Source organism: Mesocricetus auratus, unplaced genomic scaffold, assembly GCF_017639785.1.
Source record: "Mesocricetus auratus isolate SY011 unplaced genomic scaffold, BCM_Maur_2.0 Super-Scaffold_100007, whole genome shotgun sequence".
Classification (NCBI taxonomy): Eukaryota; Metazoa; Chordata; class Mammalia; order Rodentia; family Cricetidae; genus Mesocricetus; species Mesocricetus auratus.
Genome location: NW_024429191.1, coordinates 72,621,208 through 72,645,628, shown reverse-complemented (window position 1 = coordinate 72,645,628; position 24,421 = coordinate 72,621,208). Strand labels below are relative to the sequence as shown.

Below are 24,421 nucleotides of genomic sequence, written 5' to 3'. Positions count from 1 at the left end.
AAAAGGGGCTTACTGTGTGCTTGTGTGAAACACACAGAATACAGACGTTCATAGAAACAAAGTCCATAGACTTTACTTTGGTTGTTAGCTTCTGGGAGAGGGAAAGAATGGGCAATGACTTTTTAATGCATTGTTACGGCATTTCTCTTTTGAGGCAGTCTCACTATGTCATATAGGCTGGCCTTGAACTCAAAATGTCCTCCGGTATCTGCCTCCTGAGCAGTAGGATTGCAGCTTGTGCGCCGGCATGCCCAGTTTATATAGGATTTCTTTTTATGGTGATGAAGACATTCTGAAGTTAATGGTTAAACAACACAAAAATACTAAGCCCCACCCACTAATCTGTATGAGGGATTTATTTGTTTACCTGCTTAGTGTATGATGGGGATTAAACCCAAGCACTTTGCTGCTGAACCACTATTCCAACTCCTAAAGTATATTTGAAATAATAGAAACTATTTATGTGACTTATAAATACGAATTATAGTAAAAAGGAATTACATGTATTAGTTTTCAGCACGCGAGTGTGTGTGTGTGTGTGTGTACGTGTGTGTACACAAGCACACTCGGGCAAGCAAGTGGAGTCGGTTCTCTCCCTCCACCGTAGAGGGCCTGGGAACTGAACTCGGGTATTCAGGCTAGGAGATGTGCATGTTTGCTTGTTGAGCCATCTCATTAGCCTATGTTTTTACAAAGTCCATTTATTTTTATTTTATGTGTATGTGGAAGCCAGAAAAGGGTGAAATTATAGGCCATTGTGAGAGCTGTCCATCGTGGGTGCTGGGAACTGGATGTTGCCCTCTGTAAAAGAAGTGTAAACTGCTGTCTCTCCAGCACCCGCCTGGTTTTTATTTTTATTAATTTTGAAAGATCTCCATGTTAGGGGCCAGTGAGATGTCACAAAGGGTAGAGGTGCTTGCTGCCAAGCCTGATGACATGGGTTCAATCCCCAGGGCTCACATTGTAGAAGGACAAAACCAGCTTCCTGAAAGTCCTCTGACTGCCACTTACGGGCTGGGGTATGCACATGCCCGCCCACACACACACACACACACACAAATGTTTTTAGAAAAATTTTAATGATCTCCATGTCAAAGCAGGAATTATTGTGCATACTTGTAATCCCAGCACTTGTGAGTGAGAGACCAGGAGTTCACAGCCATTCTCAGCTACATGAATTCAAGGCCAACCTGAGCTACAGAGGACTCTCTCAAAAAGACAAAACAGCAAACGATGTTGAATGCAGATATCAGCAAGGAACTAGTAGTGTGTTTGTAATAGTAATTGTATTTTGATTATAACTCACCATGACCTAGAGAGGTTTTGAAGTGGGGATCCTGTTGTATACCAGCGTGGCCATTTTGAGTTCCACAGTGAATGTGTTGGAGTATGACCTATTTCTCTGATTCTCTTCACTTCCTTATCGTAAAGCTTGGCCACGTGAACACTCTACAGACCAGCTTGAGTGGTCTCGTGTGTCTCGTCTCTCCTTTTAGGTGATTGATAGCATGTGTCGATGGCTCTAAGAAAGCCATCCCTCTCGCTGCTTTCCACGGAGAGTGATTCTGAGGAATTGCCTACATTTGCCTTTCTGAAGAAGGAACCATCTTCAGCTGACAGGAATCAGCCTCAGAGGGAGAAAGTAGTGGTTGTCACCTCAGATTCTGAGGCCTCCTGTCCTCCGTCACCAGGCGTGAAAGATCCACCGTTTGTCCCAGACGCAGCTGAAGCTCCCACTCCAGCAGGGCCAGCCAGAGTGCTGAGCAGTGAAAGCGAGGAGGAAGATGTAGTTGTCCCCCTGGCTCAGAGGATCACATGCAAGTTTTTGACACATAGGCAGCCGAGCCCAGAGCACTCTAGCTCCTCACTTAAAACTGTTTCGGATCATCAAAATAATACAAGTGGACCACGTGACTGGAAAAAGCAGCCATTTCCAGAGATCCCTGATGTTCCTCTCCACGACGCCTTGGAGAAGAGCCCAACTAATGACTGGGACTCTGTCTTAGACGGTCCTGGCCATCAGCTTCCAGCTTACCAGTCTACCTGCAATGAGTTGGCAGTAACCAAAATACTTCCGGACATCCCACTGCCTCAGAAGAGAACCAGGCACAGTCAGAAGGTCCAGGGAAGAGGCTCTCAGGGATGCTGGCAGCCAAGACAAGCAAGCAGGAAGGAAAACACCCCAAGGCAGCATGAAAAGAGAAAGAAGGAAGCAATGGATAACAGACTGAAAGCCCAGAGGCCCGAGGAATGCCTGAAGCACATTGTGGTGGTGTTGGATCCAGGTTCTCCCAGATTCCCGCTTCCCCCTGAGCCCCATTGTCTGTCCTGGGCTCTCCCGTGACCACCCCTTTCCAATCTATTCCAGTGCTTTTACAGATGGAAGGTGGAGGCCAGCTCCTGGAAGCACTGCAGTCCATGGAGTGCAGCTGCGTGATCGAAGCCCAGGCTGTGCCTCGAAGTATCACTTGGAGGAGGAGGACAGAGCTGGCAGAGGTACGAGCTTCTGGCTGGAGGTTTTCCTTCCCCTTCCTCCTCTAGCTTGCAGGATGAACTGTGCACTAGCCCTGGTTCAGACTGGTTGGTATAGCTGGTACTGTTCCCAAGTCTGAAGGGATGAGGAGAGGAAGTGGTTAGCAGAATCCGGAAGGAGAGAGCCATCTCAGAGAAGCCTGATCTGTCACAGAGGTGTAGGAATAGTGAACACCAGGTGACACTATTTTGGGCGGTCCTGGGAAATAAACAGGCAGAGTTCATTTCTTCCCTCCTGCAGCGTACCACTCAGTTCCTAGCTGGGAGCCCAAGGGCCTGGGGATCTTGTGATGTCTAGACATAGCTCAGGCAGAGTGGGACAGGGGAAGAGAGGGTGTGTGCAATCCCTAGTTCTCTAACTGAGCTTCGGGATTGGAGCCACTGAGTTTAGATCCTGGCTCCACTGCTGGGCTCTGCAGGTCAGCGTGCGTCTGTGCTTCAGTTGCCTGTTGCAGACTGAGGACACTGGTGACAGCACTTTCCCCTGTTGGAGGGTCTAAGTGAGGTAATCTGGCACTAGCATCTAGTAGGCTTAGGACACTCATCTTCTAGCCTGGGATGTCCACATTACTGTACCTGCTGTTCCTACCATTTCCTCCTGTCTGTGAATCCGGACACTCTCCCTTCAGGAGTTTAGAAACAAAACTTTAAGATGTTTGCTCCCTTCTCATTTGACCCTCATGGCTCTCAGTAACTTGGGACAGTCACCTACACATTTAACTTGTATTATTAGCAAAACTATATTCACAGATGGGTGTAGTGGCACACACCTTTAATTCCAGCACTCAGGAGACAGAAGCCAGGGGGTCTCTGAGTTTGAAACCAGCCTGGTTTATAAATAGTGATCAGGTCACTATATATTTGAGACCCTGTCTCAAAAGCAAACAATGAAACTTCTTATGTTCATAGAGAAGTCTGTCTCTGACGACACTGCACATTCTCTCATGTTCCTGTCACAGCTGTCCCGAAGGTGAAATCTTCACACGTCACAGGTAGAGAAATGGTGGGATCAGAAAAGGTGAATGCTTTGTTCAGGGTCACAGCTGGAACTCCCCCCCCCCGCCAGCTCTCTGCACCCTGCTGTGTTAGGAACCCTGCATTGGCTTCTAGGGACCATGAGAAAACTGCACCGGTCTTGCTCCCAGGCACTACTCAGCACCGTCACTGTGGGGCTGTTGTCCTGAAGCACCTTGGCTTTGACTGAGCCCTTAGTCTGACGAAAGGTTTTACTTTTTATCTTTTTTTTTTTCCCTGGCGGTGCCGGGGATGAAGCCCAGGGCTTCGTGTATACCAGGCAAACTCTGCCATTGAGCTACATATCCAGCCCCAATGTCCCGTGTCCGTCTGCCCCCCCTTTTTCTGAGTCTCTGTGTAACCCAGGCTGTCCTTAAACTCAGATCCACCTTCCTCTGCCTCCCAAGTGCTGAGATTAAAGGCATTCGCCATCATGCCTGGCAATCCTTTCTTATTCTTGTATTTTAATTTAATTTAATTTTGAGACAGGGTCTCTCTGTATAGGCTTGACTGCCCTGAAACTCTCTATTTAGACCAGGCTGGCCTTGAATTCAGAGATCTGCCTACCTATGTCTCCTGAGAGCTGGGATTAGAGGTGTGCTACACTCCCAATTTTAAAAATGTATTATTGTTGTGTACATGTGTGTGTGCCATGGTGCATGTGTGAAGGTCAGAGGGCAACTTTGTGGCATCATTTTTCTCCTCCCACCTCTACATAGATTCTAGACATCCACCTGCAGCCCAGGCTTGTGTGGCATGTCGTTTTGGCCACTGAATCATCTTTCCCATCCCATTCATATTCTGTCCTTGATACAGTGCACCACCAGCACTGAACAGTTGAGGGGAGAGGAAGCCATCACAGGTGGGTTTTCTTGCCATGGTGACACCATTCGAGAAGGAAAGGCTATTACATAAGGGCCACTCACCTGGAGGATCCAGCCCACCCACAGGCACCACAGCTGCCGACCTCGGTGCTGTGTTCTTGGGTCTTTGGCAGGATGGAGAAGAGTGGCTGGAAGAACCAACCATCCTGGTGTTGCTCCTGGCAGAGACCTTCATGTCCATGGTGTACAGCTTAAAGCAGGTATGCGGGGGTAGGGGTAGAACTGAGGCATGGATGGTACCAGCCTCTTCCCGAAGAGCCAGTGTCAATGTCCTTCTTGCCACTTAATGCAGGGAAGCCCGGGCAGTACCGAGAAAGGGAAGGAGACACTTGAGGGCTTTGTAACTGATGTCACAGCAAGGACAGGGAAAGCATTGTCACTGGTAATTGTGGACCAGGAGAAATGCTTCAGGTACGTATATGCCCTGTGGACATAGCCCTTAAAGGGGCAGCTCGTGAGTTATCAAGGGGGAGTCTTCACCCCGACTACAAGGCATTCTGGAAGATGGTGTCCCTGGCAAGCTGTAGGCTATGCTGGCCACTGTCTTGCAACACTTCTGCCCGGCTTAGTTTGGGCCTGCTGTTCCAGGGCTCAGAATCCTCCAAGAAGAAGGAAATCAGGAATGGCAAATAAGCAGGCCAAAGAGAAGCAGCAGAAGAGACAAGAGTCTAGCGCAAGGCTCATGATGTCCAGGGTAGACTTGGAAGAGGTAAGAACTCTGTTGCCCGGGTCAGGTAAGTGCTCACTGGTTATCTAACTAGATTTTCAACTGAGACCAAATAGAAGGACACTAGCACTTCTGGCTACCTTGGACTGAGTAGGAAAGGGGATAAATGGAGCCAAGAGGCTGAGTGCAGCTTCAGTGAACACTGAGAAGACTTCTAACCAGTCTCTCCACTCTTCAAGTCGATTGTTGCCTTTGGGTTTCTTCTAGGCGTTGGTGGATCTGCAGCTACATACAGAAGCCCAGGCTCGGATGGTGCAGAGCTGGAAAGAGCTGGCTGACTTCGCCTGTGCGTTCACAAAGGCCGTAGCTGAAGCCCCCTTCAAGTGAGTGACCTGGCGTGCTCCACGCCACACCAGGCCTTGCTTTTCCCTTGGTTCTTGCAGCCAGAAAAATTTACCTTTCTCTTAAACTGCCGCCAGCCCAGTGTGTTTTTAGGCAGAGGCTTATCTTATGCTGGAGATTGTTGGCAAAAGCCTCAAATCTAGGGGGCTGGAGAGAGGGCTCAGAGGTTAAGTAAGAACACTTGCTGCTCTTGTACAGGACCCAGACTGTCTCACACCCACATGGCTGCTTACAACTGTCTGTAAGTCCAGTTCCAAGGGGTCTAACACCCTCTGCTGGCTTGTGAGGGTACCAGGCAAGTGATACACATATACACATGAACGCAAATACTCATACACATAAAATAAAAATAAAGACCTCACCGGGTTGCATGCCTTTAATCCCAGCACTCGGGGGAGGCAGAGGCAGGTGGATCTCTGAGTTCGAGGCCAGCCTGGTCTACAGAGCGAGTTCCAGGACAGCCTCCAAAACAATACAGACAAACCCTATCTCAGGGGGGGGGGGAGAAAGAAAAACATACTCAATTGCAGCCCTTTATAAAAATATTCTTTAACTCAGATGCAGACCTATTGTATAAATTGATGCTGGATTACTAAGATTCATTCAGGTTAGATCTTGAGTGGTCCTGGTCTGAACTGAAAACTCAGGGACCTCAAGAGACAACCCTGTCCAGGAAGTTTGTTTTATGTTGAGGAATTGAGAACTGAGAGTGAGAACCAGAAATAGATTCCAAATTGCCCAAAACTTAAGACCCCTGTGCCTACAAACCCACTGTAACATCAGGAAAAAAAAACGCTAATACCTTTTCTAGTAAAAAGGACTAGACGCAGGGGTTGTTTTTTAATCTTTTTGCATGTGTATGTTTGTGTATGCACATGTATGAGAGTGTGAGCAATAGCCTCAACTTCAGATCCTTACCGGCAATGCAGGAACTTCTTTGCCACTGCCTACATAGGGACAGCCGACCTGTGACTCCAGGGATTCTGTCTCCATATCCCATAACCCACTGTAGGTCTGGGGTTACAGATGCAGCAAGTAACTCAGGTCTTCCCTGAGGCCCCAGATGCAATTTTCTTTTCTTTTTTTATGTGTATGGGTGTCTGCCTGCATGTGTGCAGTGCCCAAGGAGGGCAGAAGGGGGCATCAGAGCCTTTGGAATTGGAGTTAGGTAGTAGTGAGCTGCCTGCCACGTGAGTGCTGGCAATCAAATCTGCTGCTTTGCCAGAGCAGTCAGGCTCTTAACTGCTGAGTCATCATCTCTCCAGCCCCGTCCTACCCCACCCCACCCTGCAACCAACACTGAGCTTGAGAACAGATACTCAAATTGACCTGTACCTCCAGGTCACTGGAGAACTTTTCAGTCCAATTGAGGGGACAAATACGTAGGAGAGAGGAACTCAGGTCCCTAGTGGTGCTCTTGCAGGAAGCTGCGGGATCAAACCAGCTTTTCATTCTATCTGGAGAAAGACTGGGCTGGAGGGATGAAAGTGGACCGAGCCGGTAGGGGACTTGCATTGGTCTGGAGGAGGCAGATTCAGCAGCTGAACCGAGTCAGTTTGGAAATGGCCAGCGCAATTGTGGATGCCTATCCCTCACCACAGCTCCTGGTACAGGTAGGTATACTGCTATGGGTAGCCTCACTCCCTGAAATTCCTGAGGGAAGTTTTATTGAGGGTCCTGGAATGGAGGTCAGCAGTGTGGGTTGTTTGGCCTGAAAAAGGACAGGTTCTCCTGCCTCAAATTGACCTTATTACCTCCTGTCCTGGCTCGTGAACCAAGGGATGGCCACGGATGGGTGGTGTGGGATTGAGGTCATTTACCACTTCCAGGCTTATCAGCGGTGCTTGTCGGAGCAAGAGCGCCAGAATTTGCTGGCCAACATACAGGTACGCCGTGGAGAAGGTGTGACATCCACCTCCCGCCGTGTTGGGCCAGAACTATCCAGGCGGATCTACCTTCAGATGACCACACTGCAACCGGATCTCATCTTAGACAGTGTTGACTGATGTCCCACAGCAACAGGATTAAAGATTCCCCAACAGCAGAGAGGGGCCAGAAGTACCTCTCAGGTACAGTTAGGGATCGAGTGTCCATCTCCGGGGACAGAGAAGGCTGAGACACTGCAATCTACCTCTACCAGCATTTTCCGTTCCTCTCCCTGCAAACCAGATGCCATGGACAGTTAACCATCCCACCCTGCGCCCAGTCAACTCTCACAACACAAAGGAGAAAGGCAGACCACTCGGACATGGATTTAATAATCGTAGAAATCCAAAGAATAATCATCAAATCTCGAAGTCAGAGTGAACTCTTGCCTGCAGGTTGGCTTGACTAGGCTCAGCCACTGAGCTGCCTCAACCAGCCAGGGAACTATGACTAGACTGACTTCTGTTTTCATGATGTCACCATGTGTAGTATGTATTTTCGTCTCAATAAAGCATTTGTACCAATGGCTCTGGAGCTTGGAGGAAGACTAAGGAATGTGTAGTGATTCTGAGTAGGGTGAGCTACACGGCAGAGCTGTCTGGGGGAGGAGAAAACAAAGGCCTTTCTTCCAGTGTCAGGGCAGTTTTGAGTGGCAGAGCTATCCAGATGGGCCATTAGAGCTACACTCTCTGAACTATGACAGGTACTTGGTCCCTTAGGGAAGCGGCGAGGAGCTTGCAGTTGGGGAGTTTTTAGCAGATAAGCACCAAGACACAGTTATTTCTGATCCTGTCATCCAGCTGCTGTGAAGAGACAAGGGGGGGGCAACAATGCTCTGTGCAGCAGGAAGGTGGGCGGGGCTGCTGTGCTGTGCTAATGTCTAGTGATGTCGGTGTACCACTCTACAGCACCATGTGACTCTTTCCCTTTGGCTCCCACTTTTCCGCTTCCTTCCCTTCTGTTACAGGTCCAGAATCAACTCCAAACCTGCTCTGAAGTCAAGTTTCTAGGCTGCCTCTGAGGTATTTCATCACACCAAGTTCTAGTGGACCCGCCCCAAGCAGCTTTGTAGCCCTGCCTCTGCGCTTCCAGGCCATCAGGGACTTAATGCTCTAACTGAGGCAAGGAGACTGGCCTGCTGCCATTTTGAGGAAGCCGTTTAAGTTGAGGCAGAATTCCACAGGAGCTTCCTAGGGCCTTGGTGGTATGAGATCTATTTGTGGGTGGCAAGACTTGTCTATTATGAAAGACTCACTTTGGCTGAGACAGTTCTGGTGTGAGTTCATTCTCTTGGGTATTATCAAGGAGGCCAAATGGCATCAAGGAAAGGAAGAAAACGAGTGAGAGTTGGGTTCTGCTTTAGACTAGCTAGAACACTGTAGTCAAGTCATGGATGGCCTCTTCTGCTCTGCCTCAGGGTTACACTGGACCAATGGCAGTGAAATGACCTTCACAGCCAGGCATTTTTTATGTTATTAAAATGCTCAAATGTCTGAGATCTTTAAGGAAACATATTACTTCACCCTCACAGCTTAGGCTAGATTTGCCCAAGTATCCCTAATCCTCCAACCTGTCCTGGTTACCCAGGGAGGAATGAAAGGAAGGGTTTGTGACATACAAAAGTATAAATGTAGTGACAGCTGACCATTTAGTAGAAAGGAACCTTGCCTTACATAGCTTTGTGTAACTAGAAAAGTCTATGTCTTCTCTCCCCGCCCCTAAGCCTATTCCTTAGGCATGCAGGTAACTCTTCCTCCCCCCTCTCCATTTCTCCTCATTCCACCAGGGAACCCTGACTAAGGAACAAAGAGTCCTACAAAGGGGAGATCTCAAGTACCAGTCAGCAGCCATCTGATGCTGGCAGGTAGGTCTGACGCTAAAAAGAGGTTGTGTCCAGCAGAACCTAATTCCATAGGAATCCAAGCTCCAAGGCTGGGAGGCAGCGGTGCTGAGGACAAGCTCACTGCTGGGAGTCGGTCTGGAGGACCCACTGGAGGATCTCGTGATGACGCAGGCCCTGGACGGCATTGTCGTAGATGGTGTTCACCCTACTGCAGAGGGGCTGCTGTTGCAGCCCTGTCATCCGGCATGCAACTAGCCCTCCTGCCACACAGATCAGCAGCAGCAGCAGCAGCACCTTCAGCACGACCCAGGAGCGAGTATGTTTTCGGGGTGGTGGCTTGCGAGGACGAGAGCCAGACTTAGGTTCTGGAGGGACAAAATAAGTCAGTTTGTAGAGAACAGCTCTACAATCCATGCAGATCTACTCCCTTCTTCCCAAGTCCTGAGCAGATGTTTTAGGAACATCTAAATAAGAATTAAATCCCCTGTTATTCAGAGATGGAAATGCAGTCTTCCCCAAGGTCTCTAAGGACTACATACTACATTTGAAAATGGGATTCATTCTGTTGCCTTCTGTAGCTCAGACCCAGGTTCTTCCATTCTCTTTGGTAACAGGGAGATGCTTTGGGGCACTTAGGGTCATAGGAAGCTCATCAGGGGTGTTTAAAAGGGATAGACTGCCACCCACTTATGGAGATGAGTCAAAATCATTAATATCACAAATGTCACTATTATATAATAAACTAGGTGTGGTGGCACAGGCCTGTAATCCCAAGCACTCAGGAGCCTGAAGCATTACAACAAGTTTGAGGACATTCTGGGCTATAGTGAAGCTGTCTCTAAAGGAAAAACTGTATGCATAATGTCCGTGCCAAAACAATGCCAGTCTCTAAGAAAAGAAAAGAGAAAGATTGCCAGTTGTCTTAGCTCGTTCTTGTAATACTAACACTCTGGAGACTGAGGCAGAAAGATCACAAACTCAGAGATAACCAAGGCTACAATTCCAGACCTTTTCTCAAAAGACAAGCTCAGGAGCCAGGCATGATGGTGCATGGCTTCAATCCCAGCACTTGAGAGGCAGAGGCAGGCAGATGTCCAGGTTCAAAGCCAGCCTGGTTTACAAAGTGAGTTCCAAGCCAGGGTTATACAGAAAAACCCTGAAACCCTGTCTCAAGCTGCCCCCCCCCTGCTGCCCCAAAGAACAAGCCCAAAAGGTAAACACATACCATATTATAAATGCAGCTACTGCCAGGAACAAGGACGATCATGTGGCTGCTGTGCTCTAAGATCCCCCACCCACCCATGATCATGTATTAATTTCCCTCTTTTCGAGATAGGTTGTCACTGTATCCCAGCCTCAAACTTACATTTCTCCTGCCTCTACTTCCCCAGGGTTAAGGTTATGAATATGTGTGCCAACATGCCGAGCTTCATACATTACATTTGTAATGAGAAAAACCTTGAGAATTTTAGACAGAAAAGTGGGGGAACTGTTTTTTGTTTGTAAACAGTATCTACTACGTCACTCCAGCTGTCCTGGAACTTGCTATGCAGACCAAGCTGGCCTTGAATGCAGTGATCTCCCAGCCTCTGTCTCCCCAGTACCACCATGCCCAATTTAGGCAAGAACGGTATGAGTGTTTTCTCACTTACTCTCCTGCTGGCAAAGAGGTATAGCTGTCTTCAGCAAACAAGCAGTAGTGACATTAGGTGACTTGCTCAAGGCAAGGACAAACAAGCACAGGGACAAACCACCACTTCACCCTTGCTGCATGCTGTCAACAGAAAGCAAACCTACTTGGGGCCTGATTTGTTTCCTTCTTGGGCTTCTTCTCCTGCTCTCGCTTGGAAGCTTTCTGGGCATCGTACTCCTTTCGCCGGCGCTCCTTCTCCTCTGCCTTCTCCCGCTTGCGCAGCTCGCGTTCCTTTGCTTCCTTAGCTTGCTGCTTGGCCTCTCGCTTCTTCTCTGCCTCTACAACGCATATGCAAAACATGACTTTTCTCACGCAATGCCCCCAGCAGCTTGTCTGCCCGAGTGATACAGCGTGGACTCATCTGCCCTTTCCCTTATGCCACGGGACACACCGAAACTGTAAGAGAATCCAGGTACAGTAGCACAGGTCTGTAATCCCAGCACTTAGGGTTCAAGAGATGCTGAGGAGGGCGTGTGTAAGATGAAGAGTTTGAGGCTAGATTGGGCTATAAAGGGAGAATCTATGAAAAATGTATTCCCAGCATTCAAGAAGCTGAGGCAGAGGGTCGCCTAATCCAGGCCATACTCAGCTATATATCAATGAGTTGAAGACCAGCATTAAAAAATGAAGTTTTTCCCAGGGTTTACTGGGTCTTCCTAAAAGATTCCTGCTACAAACAACAGAAAAGTTGAGGTGTATTACAACGGGACCTAAGAAAGGTATGGGTGGATGGGCAAGACGGTGGGGAAAGGCAACTGCCACTGAGCCTGATGACCTGAGCCTGGGGTTTGTTTTTCTTAAGATTTTTATTTTATCTATATGAGTGCTCTATCTGCACATCCAACTTTATGCCAGAAGGCATCAGATCCCACTATAGATAATTGTGAGCCACCACGTGGTTGCTGGGAATTGAACTCAGGACCTATGGAAGAACAGCCAGTGCTCTTACCTGCTGAGCCATCTCTCCAGCCCAATGGCCTGAGTTATCCCTAGGTCCCGCATAGGAGAGAAGACTCCCACAAGCCATCCTCGTACCTGCACATGCATACTATGGGCACACAAAGGAGGGTGGGGACCATAAGCCCGGGAGTGTAAGACCAGCCTGAAGAACACCCTCTTTCCCCAAAAAGCACAAAAGTGCACAGAAGGCAGACCCTCCCAGTGGTAAAGGGAAGATACAGTGGAACCTCCTAGTAGAGGTATTGGTTCTGTGGGATGAATGGGGAACAGGGAGAGGGACAGTGAGGTGAGCTCATGTCAGAGTTATAGTTGGTACAGTCTTTTTCTAAAAAGTCATACCAACTTAATTCAGAAAGAATCTGCTCAACACAGACTTGCTCGGGTTGATGTTACAGCTCATGTGCTGACATGAAATATATAACCTCCAAATTATTGCTTCTAAAAATACATTTTCAAATTAGTCATTTAGAAGCCTGAAATACATGTTTCCAAAGTCAGAATACCACAAAATGGTGGCTAAATGCCCTGTTAGGGCTTGAAAGCCTAGAGGATTCACAACGCAGCCGAACAGCAGCACCGTCAGGATAGTAGTTTCCCATGCAAACAACTGGTGTTCCAGCTGGGCACAGAGAATGCAGAGAACAGGCCACACCCAGCCTCTAGGGACTTGGTGCTGGCAAGGAGTGGACACAGCAGGAGTTGTCTTGCCATGGCAGCCATGCATATAGCCGGAGAGTTGTAATTCATGCATGGTGAGCTCAGGGACTGCCAGCAGTCAATATTGCACACGTCCCTTCTCCCACCACAACTTAGAATGCAGCCAGCCAGTCAAGATTACTGAGTGCCAAGATGCAGAGGACAGAAGATAAAGTTCTAATGGCTGCATTGTTTTCTTTCTTTAAAGATTATTTTTAGTTTTGTTTGTATAGGTGTTTTGCCTGCATGTATGTCTGTACACCATGTGCACAATGCCTGTGGAAGCCAGAGAGGGTGTCATATCCCCTGGAACTGAGTAACAGATGGTTATGAGCCGCCACAGGGTGCTGGGAATGAAACTGAGCTCCTCTAGAAGGGCAGCCAGTGCTTTTAGAAGGGCAGCCAGTGCTTGCAACCACTGAGCCATCTCTCCAGTCTGTTGCTGTCTTTGGAAAAAATAGTATTTTAGGACAGGTATGGTGGCCTATAACTTTAATCCTATCATTCCAAAGACTCTGAGTTTGAGTCAGCCTGGTCTACATAGTGAGTTCCAGCCAGGCTAAATAATAAGACCCCACAATAAATAAATACATAATATTTTTATTAATTCTTTGACAATCTCATATAAACTATTTTGATCATATTTCGCCTACTCCTCTTAACTCCTCCCAGGCCTGCCTCCACCTGCCTAATTCCCACCCCTAACTTCACTTTCTTTTTTGTTGTTGCTGTCAGTTGCTTTGGGGTTTTGCATTGGTTTGAGACAGGGTCTCTCTATATAGCCCTGGCCATCCTAGAATTATAGTTAATATACCCAAGCAAAGCAATGGCTTAGTTGTAGTCTATGTGCTGCTACAGAAAGTGTGCACAGGCTAATTTAATGGCATGTTTGCCTCTGTGTGGAGAATGAGGCTGGCCTTGGTCACAGTGGGCCTGCTGGCTACCCCACTAACTTGGGATGCCATTCTAGATTCAGCAGTATCTGATCTATGTTTCAAAAAGATCCGGGCTGAGAGGCAGAAGGTCCATATGTAGAGTGGAGATGGCAAAGCCATGAAGACAAGCTGGAGGCGCTGTGGTTGCACAGGATGGTGAAGAGTCCTAGAGAGACTAGCTAACAGACCAAGACCAACAAACAGAAAGAGCCATGGATCTCTGGCCTAGCTTAGGCTTCAAAACTCCAAGGAGTTTCCTAATATAGGGAAGGCTTCATACTAGGGGACTTGAAAGGGGACATGGGTCTGCTCTACTGATTTGTTTTGTGTGGGGGAGTTTATTTGGGTTTTTTGTTTCACTGGTTCTTTATTTTGGGTTTTGTTTTCTGAGATGAAGGCCTTGTTTTGCAGCCCAGGCTGTCCTTGAATTCACAGTGATCTTCCTGCCTCAGCCCCCCAAATAGTGAGATTATAGGAATGTGTATACATGTCTGGTTCCAGCTATGCTGAAGGTGCCTTTTTACCACCAGAAGGTGGCCACCTCAAAGCAGAGACATGATAAGCAGTTGCTTGTTGACTGTGGAGCCCTGTAGAGAAGTCTGGATGGAGAAAGCCATCAGGTAACAGGGATGCCACTATACTGCCCATGTCCCCAACACACACCCTGCTTTTTAGCACCTTCCTCTCAATCCTGCCCCTGAAGCCTAGACTGCTGGCTGATTAAGCACGGGGAAGAGGACTAGGAGGATGGCCACCCACCTCGCTCCACTTCCAGCCGGCGCTGCCGCTCTCGCTCCTGATCCGCCTGCACCGCCTTCATGTGCTGTAACACCTGCAGGAGAGAGGAGGCTCTGAACTACTCAGCAGTCTTCACAGCTCATGTTTGTTCAGGTCTCAGGAAAGAGAACGTTCATTTCAGGACTACCAGGGGCCCTGAAGGTGGTACTAAGCCAATGGAGATCTTTGTATTTAATAAAAACCTTCACTGCAGAAGAGTCACGGGAGTCCAGTTCATTAAGACTGTCAGAAAAAAGCTTCCGGTAAAACATCATCAACTAGAGTCTACAAAAAGTTCTGCTGTTCATATTACCCTCACATGTAAGAGTTCAGAGAACCCACCCAGTGGCTCCCTGTTATCCCCAGGGAGACAGCATTCCTTCCAACTTGCTCTCCTGACCCTGTCATTTGACCAGCATAGGCCCTTGTCCTTCCGCTCCTGTTCATACCCTGAAATTCCCTCTGGTTTCTTGTTGGTTTGGGTTTCTTGAGATAAAGTAGTGATCGGTATCCCAGCTGGCCCTGCAATCGTGGCAGTCCTGACAGGCAGGAGCCAGCACACTAGCGAAACCACTGGCAGGAACTGTTTTGTTCATAGCAAATGGAGAGGAGTTACTGGTTGGGGGCACTGGACACACATGACTGACTGACTGGATTTCTACTACAAAAGGAAGAAAATCAAGATAGACTGATGTGCCCAGGGCACACAGCAGAAAGGAGCATGACTGAGACCTGAGCACTGACCCTGAGCAGAAACAGCTCTAACAGAAAGGCCCACACCACCCAGCTGTAACAGTACCCAGTGACCCAGTTCTCAGGCTCAACTCATGAATGACCGCTAAGTGAAAAAGGATCACAAACATTCTCACTGTGGACACAGAGGAGGAGCCAAAATCCTTTTATCTTTTTTGTTTGTTTCTGTAGAATTTCAGCATGCTAAGCACATGCTCTACTATTGACCTGCTCTCTGTTCTGTAACTTTTCAAAGCTGATGTTCCTAGGGTATGACTCAGAGCCCCTCACAATCCAAACTCTATCATACTGTGTGATCCCAGCAAGCAGTGGACTCTTCTAAGCCAATTTTCTGATCAGGAAACCAAATATAACATGTGCTTCTCTGGCTGCTGTGCAATTGCTTTAGCCACAGCATAATCTGCAGCATGATGGGCACTCAATGAACCAGCTTCCCTGCATAAATGTAAGGGGAAGGAAAGCTTGGACTACTCCTCAGGACAGGTTGGAGTATTCATGCATACCTCAGGTCTTGGAAACCCTTAGCACACACGCACTCATCACAAGAGGGGTTCCACAGCCAGCCTGCAGAACTTTCTCCCACAGCCTGGTTTGAAGACACAAAATGCTAACCCAGTACTTGAACCTGCCAGTGCCTTTCAAGGGAATCCAATTTATAAAAATGGCTGCCCACCACTAGAGGATGGATGAACATGATAGTGAGGAGAGCCCAAGAGTTCAAAACTCCTGTCTCACTCCAAAATGGATACTAAGTAAGCAAATGTATAATTGGGCAGGTGTGTGAGTGGCTGTGACATGTCCATTCTTACCCTGGCTCCTAGAGTTCCATCAGAAATCATCGGAAAAAGCCGGGCGGTGGTGGCGTACGCTTTTAATCCCAGCACTCAGGAGGCAGAGGCAGGAGGATCTCTGGGAGTTCGAGGCCGTGCTGGACCGACAGCCTCCAAAACAATACAGAGAAACCCTGTCTCGTAAGACAAAACAAAACAAAACAAAACAAAAAAAAGAAATCATTGGAAAACACAGGCAGCTCAGAAATGAGAGAGACTGCCCCTAATGTAAGTTCCTAGGGGAAGATGCTGCTCTAGAAACGTCTGACTTTATTCTGACTCACCCAAGTCACTCCTCTACAATGCCTGAAGGTGCTGCAGCTTGGGGCAGCCATTCGTGCCAGTGATACCAAGGACTGGGGCATTAGTTGCCACACCCACAAGTACTGTGCTACCTGGACGTGTCTGAAAGAAATACGTGAGTAGAAGGGGCCTCTGCACTAAATACAAACTACTCCTGTAGTCATAAGCTATGAAATCCAATGGTGGCCATCAGGCTGGCTCCAAACACACTATGTAGCTAAGAAGAACTAATCTCTGATCCTCCTGCCTCATCACAAGTGCTGGAATTATGGCCTTGTGCTACCATATTTGGTTTTATGTTCTCCTAGAGATCTCAAACCCAAAGCTTCATGCACACTAGGCAAGCACCTTGGATAGATAAACTCCATACAATCCAACACTATCTGCTGAATGATGATGAATGGGGCATATACACTGAGATTTCACAGGTCAGAAACACCCACTTGCTAGGGTCATAAAGACTAAGATACACATGTACAGCGTGTATGGCAGAGGAAGTAGTGGCAACTAAGTCTTCAGAACTGAGACTGCTCATTAACACCAAGTTCTCACAATATGATTTCACAGACCATGTGAGCCTTGGCTTCCTATGTTGCCCTGCATGGTTGGCCATGTTACCTTTGAGCTTGGTTTCTTTAACAATGATGATGAGATTATATAAGCCCCAAGTAGAAAAGGGGGGAAAGGCCATTGCTCTTGAGGTTCACAGAGGAGACCCCTCACACACACTGAGCTTACACTAACTGTAGTAAAGCTAAGTCTGTCGTTCCCACAGCACTCAGATGTAGCCATTTGTTGCTCAGTAGCAATCTGCTCCAGTGCCAGAGTGAGCATTACTGAGGGCACAGTGCTGCTCTTAATGAGCAAGGTAAGGCACCATCAAGGAAACTGGTCACCAGAAAGTTCTGTCTTGCACAAATGCCTCTCGTTCCTCACCCTCTTGTCAGAACATGTCCATCAATAGCTATAAACTTCTAAACCTTAACTCCCTTTTCAAAAGATTTAAACCCAGGCAGTAGTGGCACATGCCTTTAATCCCAGCACCCAGGAGGCAGAGGAAGAGTTCAAGGCCAGCCTGATCTACAAATGAGTTCCAGGAAAGCCAAGGTCACACAGAGAAGCCCTGGCGGAGGGGGGGCGCAAAAAAATTACATATGTGAACACTTGTGCGCACATGCGTGCCTGCGTATGTGTGTGTGTGTGTGTGAGAGAGAGAGAAACAGAGACACAGAGAGACAGAAGAGACAGAGAAAGAGCCTGAGGAGGCCAGAGGTATCAGATCCTCTTGGGCAGCCAGCATGGGTGCTAAAAATCAAACGAGTGTTGTGCATGAACACACGTGCCCTTACTGCTCAGTCGTCAGTCATCTCTAGCCTCTTAACCTTTTTAAAAAGGTTCACTTAGTTTTGAGGGGAAGAGAGGAGTCGTGCGTGTGCCAAGGTGGTGTGCATGTGGAGGTCAGAGGACAACTGGGGAGTCGGGTCTCTCCCCCCACCATGTGCATCCTGGGGACGGGACAAAGGTCATCAGGCTTGATGGTAAGTGCTTTCCCACTGCCTGACCTTGCTGACTTTCAGTCTTAAACTTTTCCTGGCCAAACTGCTGCCTCAGAAAGGTCATAGCTTTAACCCTAGTAAAGCTATGGTTTAGAACTAGGACACTGTCACTGTGTCCTAGTAAAACAACTGTTGAAGTTGAGAGATGATTTAGCTAGTAAAAAAGCCTGCCCACAAGCATGTGGGTGAACCTCAGTTCAATCCCCAGCACTCATGTAGAAACACTGGGTATAGTGGCACACACTTCTAATCCCAGTGCTGCTGAGGAAGGAACGAGAGGATCTCTAGGTCTCACTGGCCAGTCCATCTCGCATAATTGGTCAATGATAGACCCTGTCTCAAAAGATGTGAACAGTATTCTGGAGGATGAAACCAATGTTATCCTCTGGCCGCCACACACAAATGCATAGATCTAAAACCTAGTAAATGCCTGGGCAGTGGTGGTGCAGCCTGTAATCCCAGCACTTGGGAGGCAGAGACAGGCAGATCTCTATGAGTTTGAGGATAGAGTGGGTTCTAGGATAGGCTCCAAAGCTATAGAGAAGCCCTGTATCAAAAAACCAAAACAATTTTTTAAATTAAAAAGTAAAACTTAGTAAATAAAGAGGCTAGCAAGATGACTCAGCAGTTAAGAATACTTGCTGCTCTTGCAAAGGAGCTGGGTTAAGTTCCCAGCATCTAATTCAGGCAGCTTACAATTGGCTTGAAGTCCAATTCCAGGGAATCCAACACTTGCTGGCTCTTGAGGCACCAGGCATGTGGAACACACACATGCAGGCAAAACACACAAAACAAAAGTACATCCTTTAAAAAGGATAACATTTCAAAATAAGCATAACTAAAACAACTGTCAATATAATGGCAGATTGGAGGATGAGTGGTTTCTGAAGAAAGAAAATACACAGTAGAGAAGATGGTCCTAATACTTGTAAAATAACTGCACCAGGGCTGGCTCGGTGGTGAGGAGCACTTACTGCTCTTGCAGGAGCTGGGTTCAGTTCCCAGCATCCATATCAGGTTCACAACTGCTTGTAACTCCAGGTGCAGGAAATCCAATGCCCTCAAGTAACTACAGCAACACAGACCTCTCCGTCAGATTGATCTCACTTGGACCCAGGTGCTCTAACAACTCGGAGCTACTAGCATCCTGGGAGGATAAACAAGGAGAGAGAGAGGCACGTCCCAAGGGAGAATATGAGGGAGACCCCTGGGAGCTTCACACTCACCTTGTTTGCACACTGCTTACATTGCTTCTCATCCAAGCAATCTCCTGCCACCTTGGCCAGGACAGGATCCAGAGGATTGTCTTTCAGATCCAGCCACTTCAGATTCTATAGAGGCAGGAAAAGAGGCTGGCTAAGCCTGAGTTTACACACAGCCCTCAAAGTGAAACAAAAGGAGCTAGAAGAAAACTCTATGTTCCACCTGGGGGACAGCCAGCTGAGGCAGGGTCAACAAGGTGGCATTTCTGGTCCCCTCCCCTGCTCACGGTTATGCTCCCCTAGTCCCTGAGCCCTTGGCCACACTTGGTCAGGGAGCCCTGGTGCATGTTACCTTGAGCTGAGCAAAGCTGACAGGCAGGGTGACCAGCCTGTTGTTGAGGAGATCCAAATGCTGAAGGTTGACCAGGCGGCCAAAGTCTGCAGGCAGCTGCTGCAGCTTGTTCTTGCTCAGGTCCAACTTCACCAGGTGTGTGAGGCCACAGAAATCCGACTAGGACCCGGAAAAAGAAGACTTAGGCCCAGGACTCACACACTTTGGTATAAAGGTATAGGAGCCCCCAAGTCAATTCCAACTTTTGTCAGCTAATTCTCTTCAAATGACACTGGAAAGAACACTTGCTGTTACAGTAATTACCTAGATAAGCTTGTAAGACAGCATTGCACAAAATCAGCACAGAAATGCATTTGAAATGCATAGAACCCACTCAGGAAGCACAGAAGGATCTCGGTGAGTTCGAGGCCAGTCTGGTTACACAGAGAAACTCTGTCTGAAAACACCCAAGGGGTGGGAGGAAAGGGTTTTTTTTCATCTTGTCAATTAGCTCATCTTCTGCACTGTTGCTGGAGTGATACAGGGCCTTTCCTGTGCCCCCCACCCCATGATACCCTGTCTGCATCTTTCATAAGATTTCTCCCTGGACATGGTAGTACGCACTTGTACTGCTAGCTACTTGGGAGGCTAGTGCAGATGGAAGCTAGTCTGGGCAGAATAACAAAACCTCACTCAAACAACAAATGGAACTATGGAGATAGCTCAGTGGTGGAGTCCTTGCCCAGCATATGCAAAGCCCAAAGTTCAATTCCTAGCATCATACACACAAAAACTGTGCATAGCTTATCCATGAGGCCCTGGGTTCAATTCCCACTCCCAATATCCCTCTAAAAGAAAAGAAACACACACACACATATATATACCGGTTTTTATAAAAAATGGCCAGTACTTAAGTACTAAATCTTTTCTTCTTCTTCTTCTTCTTCTTCTTCTTCTTCTTCTTCTTCTTCTTCTTCTTCTTCTTCTTCTTCTTCTTCTTCTTCTTCTTTTTTTTTTTTTTTTTTTGAGACAGGGTTTCTCTGCAGCTTTGGAGGCTGTCCTGGAACTCGCTCTTGTAGTCCAGGCTGGTCTCAAACTCATGGAGCACAGAGTTCCACCTGCCTCTGCCTCTCGAGTGCTGGGATTAAACGCGTGTACCACCAACGGCCGGCTCTAAGTACTAAATCTTACTCTTTGTTCTTTGTGACACCTAGCATAGTACTTTGCACAGGTGCTCAGGGAATATTGGAATAAGTAACTAAATGCCTAGGATATATCCTACTCAAACCAGACTCATTCTTAGCCCAGAAACAAACACAGCTGACATTAACCTTTGGTAAGCATCCATCTGACAGTGACCAACAACTCAGCTAATGAGGCACTGTTTGTGCTCTGTGGAGACTCATAAGCATAGTGGGTCCGTGCTGCACAGTGAAAGTTCTTAGGACAGACAATGGAACAGACTCAGACTGAAGTGCACTTAGGTGGTGAGAGGGACTACTGGGCGCAGCGGACAGCAGGTGGGGCGCTGCAAGGAGCTGCTACCCTTCTTTAATTAGATACATAACACCTCCTGGAACAGAAGCCATTTTTAATGAGCTGTGGGAACAGATGCTATTGACAAGAAGAGAAGCCCAAGAGAACACTGAGAGGGATGGACTAATGAGCCAATGAAGAAACTGCTAACTTCTGAACTCCACCCCTGAGACTGAGCCAACAAGAGGCTACCCTGGAATCCAGCAAGCTATGGCTGCCATGGTACAGGATGCAAGAGATAACACTGACAGCAAGGAATGGCCTGATGACAAAGGAGGCAGGTGGCCATTGCTCAGGAGAGGAGAGGCCTAAGGACAACACATCCATAGGTGAAGTAACAGCTGGTGTTATTGTACTGGTAATCCCAGCACTCAGAAGTCTGAGGCCAGCTTGGAACACAAAACCCTGTCTCCAGAAAAAACTGGAGAAGAAATTCTGCAAGCAAAGTCAAAGCAAGAGGAATGATGGGGGAAGAGTGGAGAAGCATGCATACGAGCAGGATACAATTATATATGGACAAAATGTTATGATGACACATTGTTTTCTATGCAAAAAAAAAAGATTCCAAAAACCAAAAATATCAAAAGGACTTGATATACATTGGGTATGCTCCATAACAAGAGTCTCAATAATTGGAATCCAGGTTGGAGAGGGGGATAAAGGCAGGACAGTCCCATCAAACCACAGTCTTTCTTGTTTCTCATCAAAAGATGTGTGGACCCAGCATGGTAGCTCAGGCCTGAGATCCCAGGGAAGCTAACATGAAAGGGCTGCACAGGTTTGAAGCCAGGCTGGGCCACACAGTTTATGTAATCTCAAGACAAAAACAAATCCCAAAACAAGCCAGGCACACTGGTACTTCCTACAGTCCCAACACTCAGGGAGTGGAAGCAGCAAGGTCAGAAGTTTCAAGGCCAGCCTGGCTACCTAAGACCCTGTCACAAAACAAAACAAGATGCAAGGGCCGAGGGCTCACCTTTTCTATAGAATGTAGAGCAAACAAATACAATGGTATCTATTTCATTTATGCAAGAGAAGTAAACCACTTTTGTCAAGACTACAGTAAATAAAGCAGAAAGAAGATGAGGCCAGCAAGTGATTCGGCAGCATCCTGCTGACTTTACCTTTCTCTGCCTGCTTCCCCTGCAGTTCTAAAGAATGTACTTCTGAGACAAGCCATCCTCTCCCACCGGTCCCCACCAATTCCCGATTTAGCTGGACCCTGTCTGTAGACCTATCCTGAAATTACACTTTATGCTACCCCTCACCCCCAGCAACATGAGGAACATTCAGGGCTCCCGGCCTTGCTGGTGTTTGTCAGTCTTACCGGAAGAGTACTCAGTTTATTGCAGGACAGATCCAATACGGTGGCCTTTGGGAGTGCAGCCTAGAAAGAGAGATGAGAAAAACACGTCAAACCAACAACTGGAATGATTCAGTGACATCTGCTAATGAAGCATTTTCCAGAGAATGTTCCCACAATTAGCAAAGGCCTTAAGAAACTATCGGGGTGGGGGTAGAATGGCCCATGCCTGTAATCCCAGTATTCAGAAGGCAAGAGGCGTCAAGTCAAAGACTAGCCTCCGAGTCAGACTGAGACCTTGAGGGAGGAAAGGCATGAAAGTATAATGCTTTGGGGCCTAAGAAGAAAAAAGCCAATCAACTAAGATCTAGGGAAGACTGCAAAAGGAAGGATTTAAAGTGATCCTTCAAAACCCCCCAGGGCACTTGAAAATTCCTCTAGTGCCCCTTTATTAGGTTTCAGGGCAGGAACTGGGTCTACTAAGGCTCCCGTTTTACTTACTCATTCATTTAGTCATCTACCCAACATGTATGGGTACCAAGTGCCTTCTCTGGGGAGGGCTCTGCTAGGGAACACCAGAGTGAGAGCAAGGCCCTCACAGCAGTCTCTACTTCCCAGCAGTGTCCAGGACTAGAGAGGCTCTGCAACATTGGCCCTTTCTTCCCCCCTAAGGGTATAAGGACCACATGCTTGGAGGAAATGGGTTCACATAGCTGTCCTAGGGTCAGGCTCTATCTGGTCATCTTCCTGGATTGGGAAAGTTGAACATTCAGTTAAGGATCCTAGGTCAACCTGAACTATCCAAATGACCACCTAAAAAAAACTCTGGCCGGGCGTTGGTGGCGCACGCCTTTAATCCCAGCACTCGGGAGGCAGAGGCAGGCGGATCTCTGTGAGTTCGAGACCAGCCTGGACTACCAAGCGAGTTCCAGGACAGCCTCCAAAGCCACAGAGAAACCCTGTCTCGAAAAACAAAAAAAAAAAAACAAAAAAACAAAAAAAAAAAACCTCTGGGTACCACAGAGTGGGAATCACCAGCTGTATCTATTGGCATTTGCTACCTTCCAAGTATTCAACATTATGAGTTTAATACTCATAAGTCATGAGACGGGAACCGTTAACACCATTTTATAAATGAAGACATCCAGAAATAAAAGTTGGTTAGTTAACTTGCCAAGGGCATTCAATTACTGAGCAATGGAGCCGGGATAGGAACTGGGCATACCATTCAAACCACCATACTACAAAAACCACAGTGGAGGGACAACTAGGCCAAATGCCAAGGGCAATTTTGTAGTCCTTTAATGGCAATAAGGAAGTGTAGGCCATCCAAAGTGAAGCCAACATGAGACTTTAGGACCAGGGAGCACGGAGTTGGAAACGTATGGATGGAGGATATAACTCCATATAGGCAACAAACTAGTGTGTGATGTCCCTGGGGCCTCAGACCAACTGGGATGAGACCTTGCCAGTCCTTCGGAGAGATTTCACTTTCTTCAAGGAGGGTAGCCTCCGGGTTGCGACAGCCAGCTGGGATTGCAGGCTTCTTAGAAATGCTGGGTTCGGCGCCACACCCAGGTCTATCTGAAGGCCTATTTCCCGAGACCCGGTCATTCATTCATCCTCGGAAACATCCAGCAACCGCTCTCGCGGGTTCCCACTTGATGACCCAGCAAGAAACTGGACGTCGTGAGAACTTCCAAAAAGGGAGTAAATTCACTCCTGGCCCGTAAAAAAACCTGGAATCGGGTACGAAGAGCGTCCCTGTCTCTTGGAACTATGCCAAAGTGACACGTGTACACCGCAATAAGAACACTGGGGCCGACCGCAGCCTCCCCGGAGACCTAGTTTTTAAAGACCGGGAAACTGAGGCTTGGGAGAGGGGCCTGCTCGCGTGGGGTCGGCGTCAGGAGTAGGTGGGCTCCTGGGACTCGTGGGATCGTACTGACCAGCTCCTTGACGGGGACCTCATTCAGGTCGCTGAGACTCAGGTCCAGCTCATTGCCGTCCAGCTTGTCGCGGAGGTTCCCGCCCTTGTTACCGGCCTTGGTCATGATGACGCCGGCTAAGCGGGTTCCTGCTCCCGGGTTCCGACGGGCAGGAGAGAGGGCTGAGGACCTGCACGTGAGGTCAGCGGACTCACACCCAACGAACCACGCCTGCGCCTTAAGCCGCCGCCGCCGCTGCGAGGCCTCCGCCGCCCGTCCGCTCGCCAGCCGCACTCCCAGCCCAGGGCCCTACTCCCACCGGTGCCGCCGCGACGACGACCACTTCCGTG

At 48.0% G+C, this 24,421-nt stretch overlaps 2 protein-coding genes across 4 annotated transcripts in view; one reads left to right on the top strand and one right to left on the bottom strand.

Annotated features, from left to right (window-relative positions):
- Positions 1-7,951, top strand: part of Eme1 (essential meiotic structure-specific endonuclease 1) — an 8,956-nt gene extending 1,005 nt beyond the window's left edge. For 2 of the 3 annotated variants that reach the window (XM_021230519.2, XM_005075847.4), the window contains exons 2-9: positions 1,497-2,285; positions 2,369-2,496; positions 4,544-4,630; positions 4,723-4,841; positions 5,019-5,139; positions 5,365-5,480; positions 6,923-7,112; positions 7,329-7,951. In XM_021230519.2, coding sequence (XP_021086178.1) covers positions 1,517-2,285; positions 2,369-2,496; positions 4,544-4,630; positions 4,723-4,841; positions 5,019-5,139; positions 5,365-5,480; positions 6,923-7,112; positions 7,329-7,505 — 1,707 coding nt within the window. In that variant the 5' untranslated portion in view covers positions 1,497-1,516 and the 3' untranslated portion in view covers positions 7,506-7,951. The remainder of the gene's footprint in view (positions 1-1,496; positions 2,286-2,368; positions 2,497-4,543; positions 4,631-4,722; positions 4,842-5,018; positions 5,140-5,364; positions 5,481-6,922; positions 7,113-7,328) is intronic. The other variant, XM_021230520.2, reaches the window with a different exon arrangement.
- Lrrc59 (leucine rich repeat containing 59) lies at positions 7,736-24,421 on the bottom strand. The gene is made up of 7 exons (XM_005075846.4): positions 24,093-24,421; positions 22,168-22,227; positions 19,326-19,484; positions 18,998-19,102; positions 14,312-14,384; positions 11,066-11,239; positions 7,736-9,633 (listed from the first exon to the last, which is right to left on the bottom strand). Exons 1-7 carry the CDS (start codon positions 24,195-24,197, stop codon positions 9,386-9,388), a joined length of 924 nt encoding a protein of 307 aa, XP_005075903.1. The 5' UTR covers positions 24,198-24,421; the 3' UTR covers positions 7,736-9,385.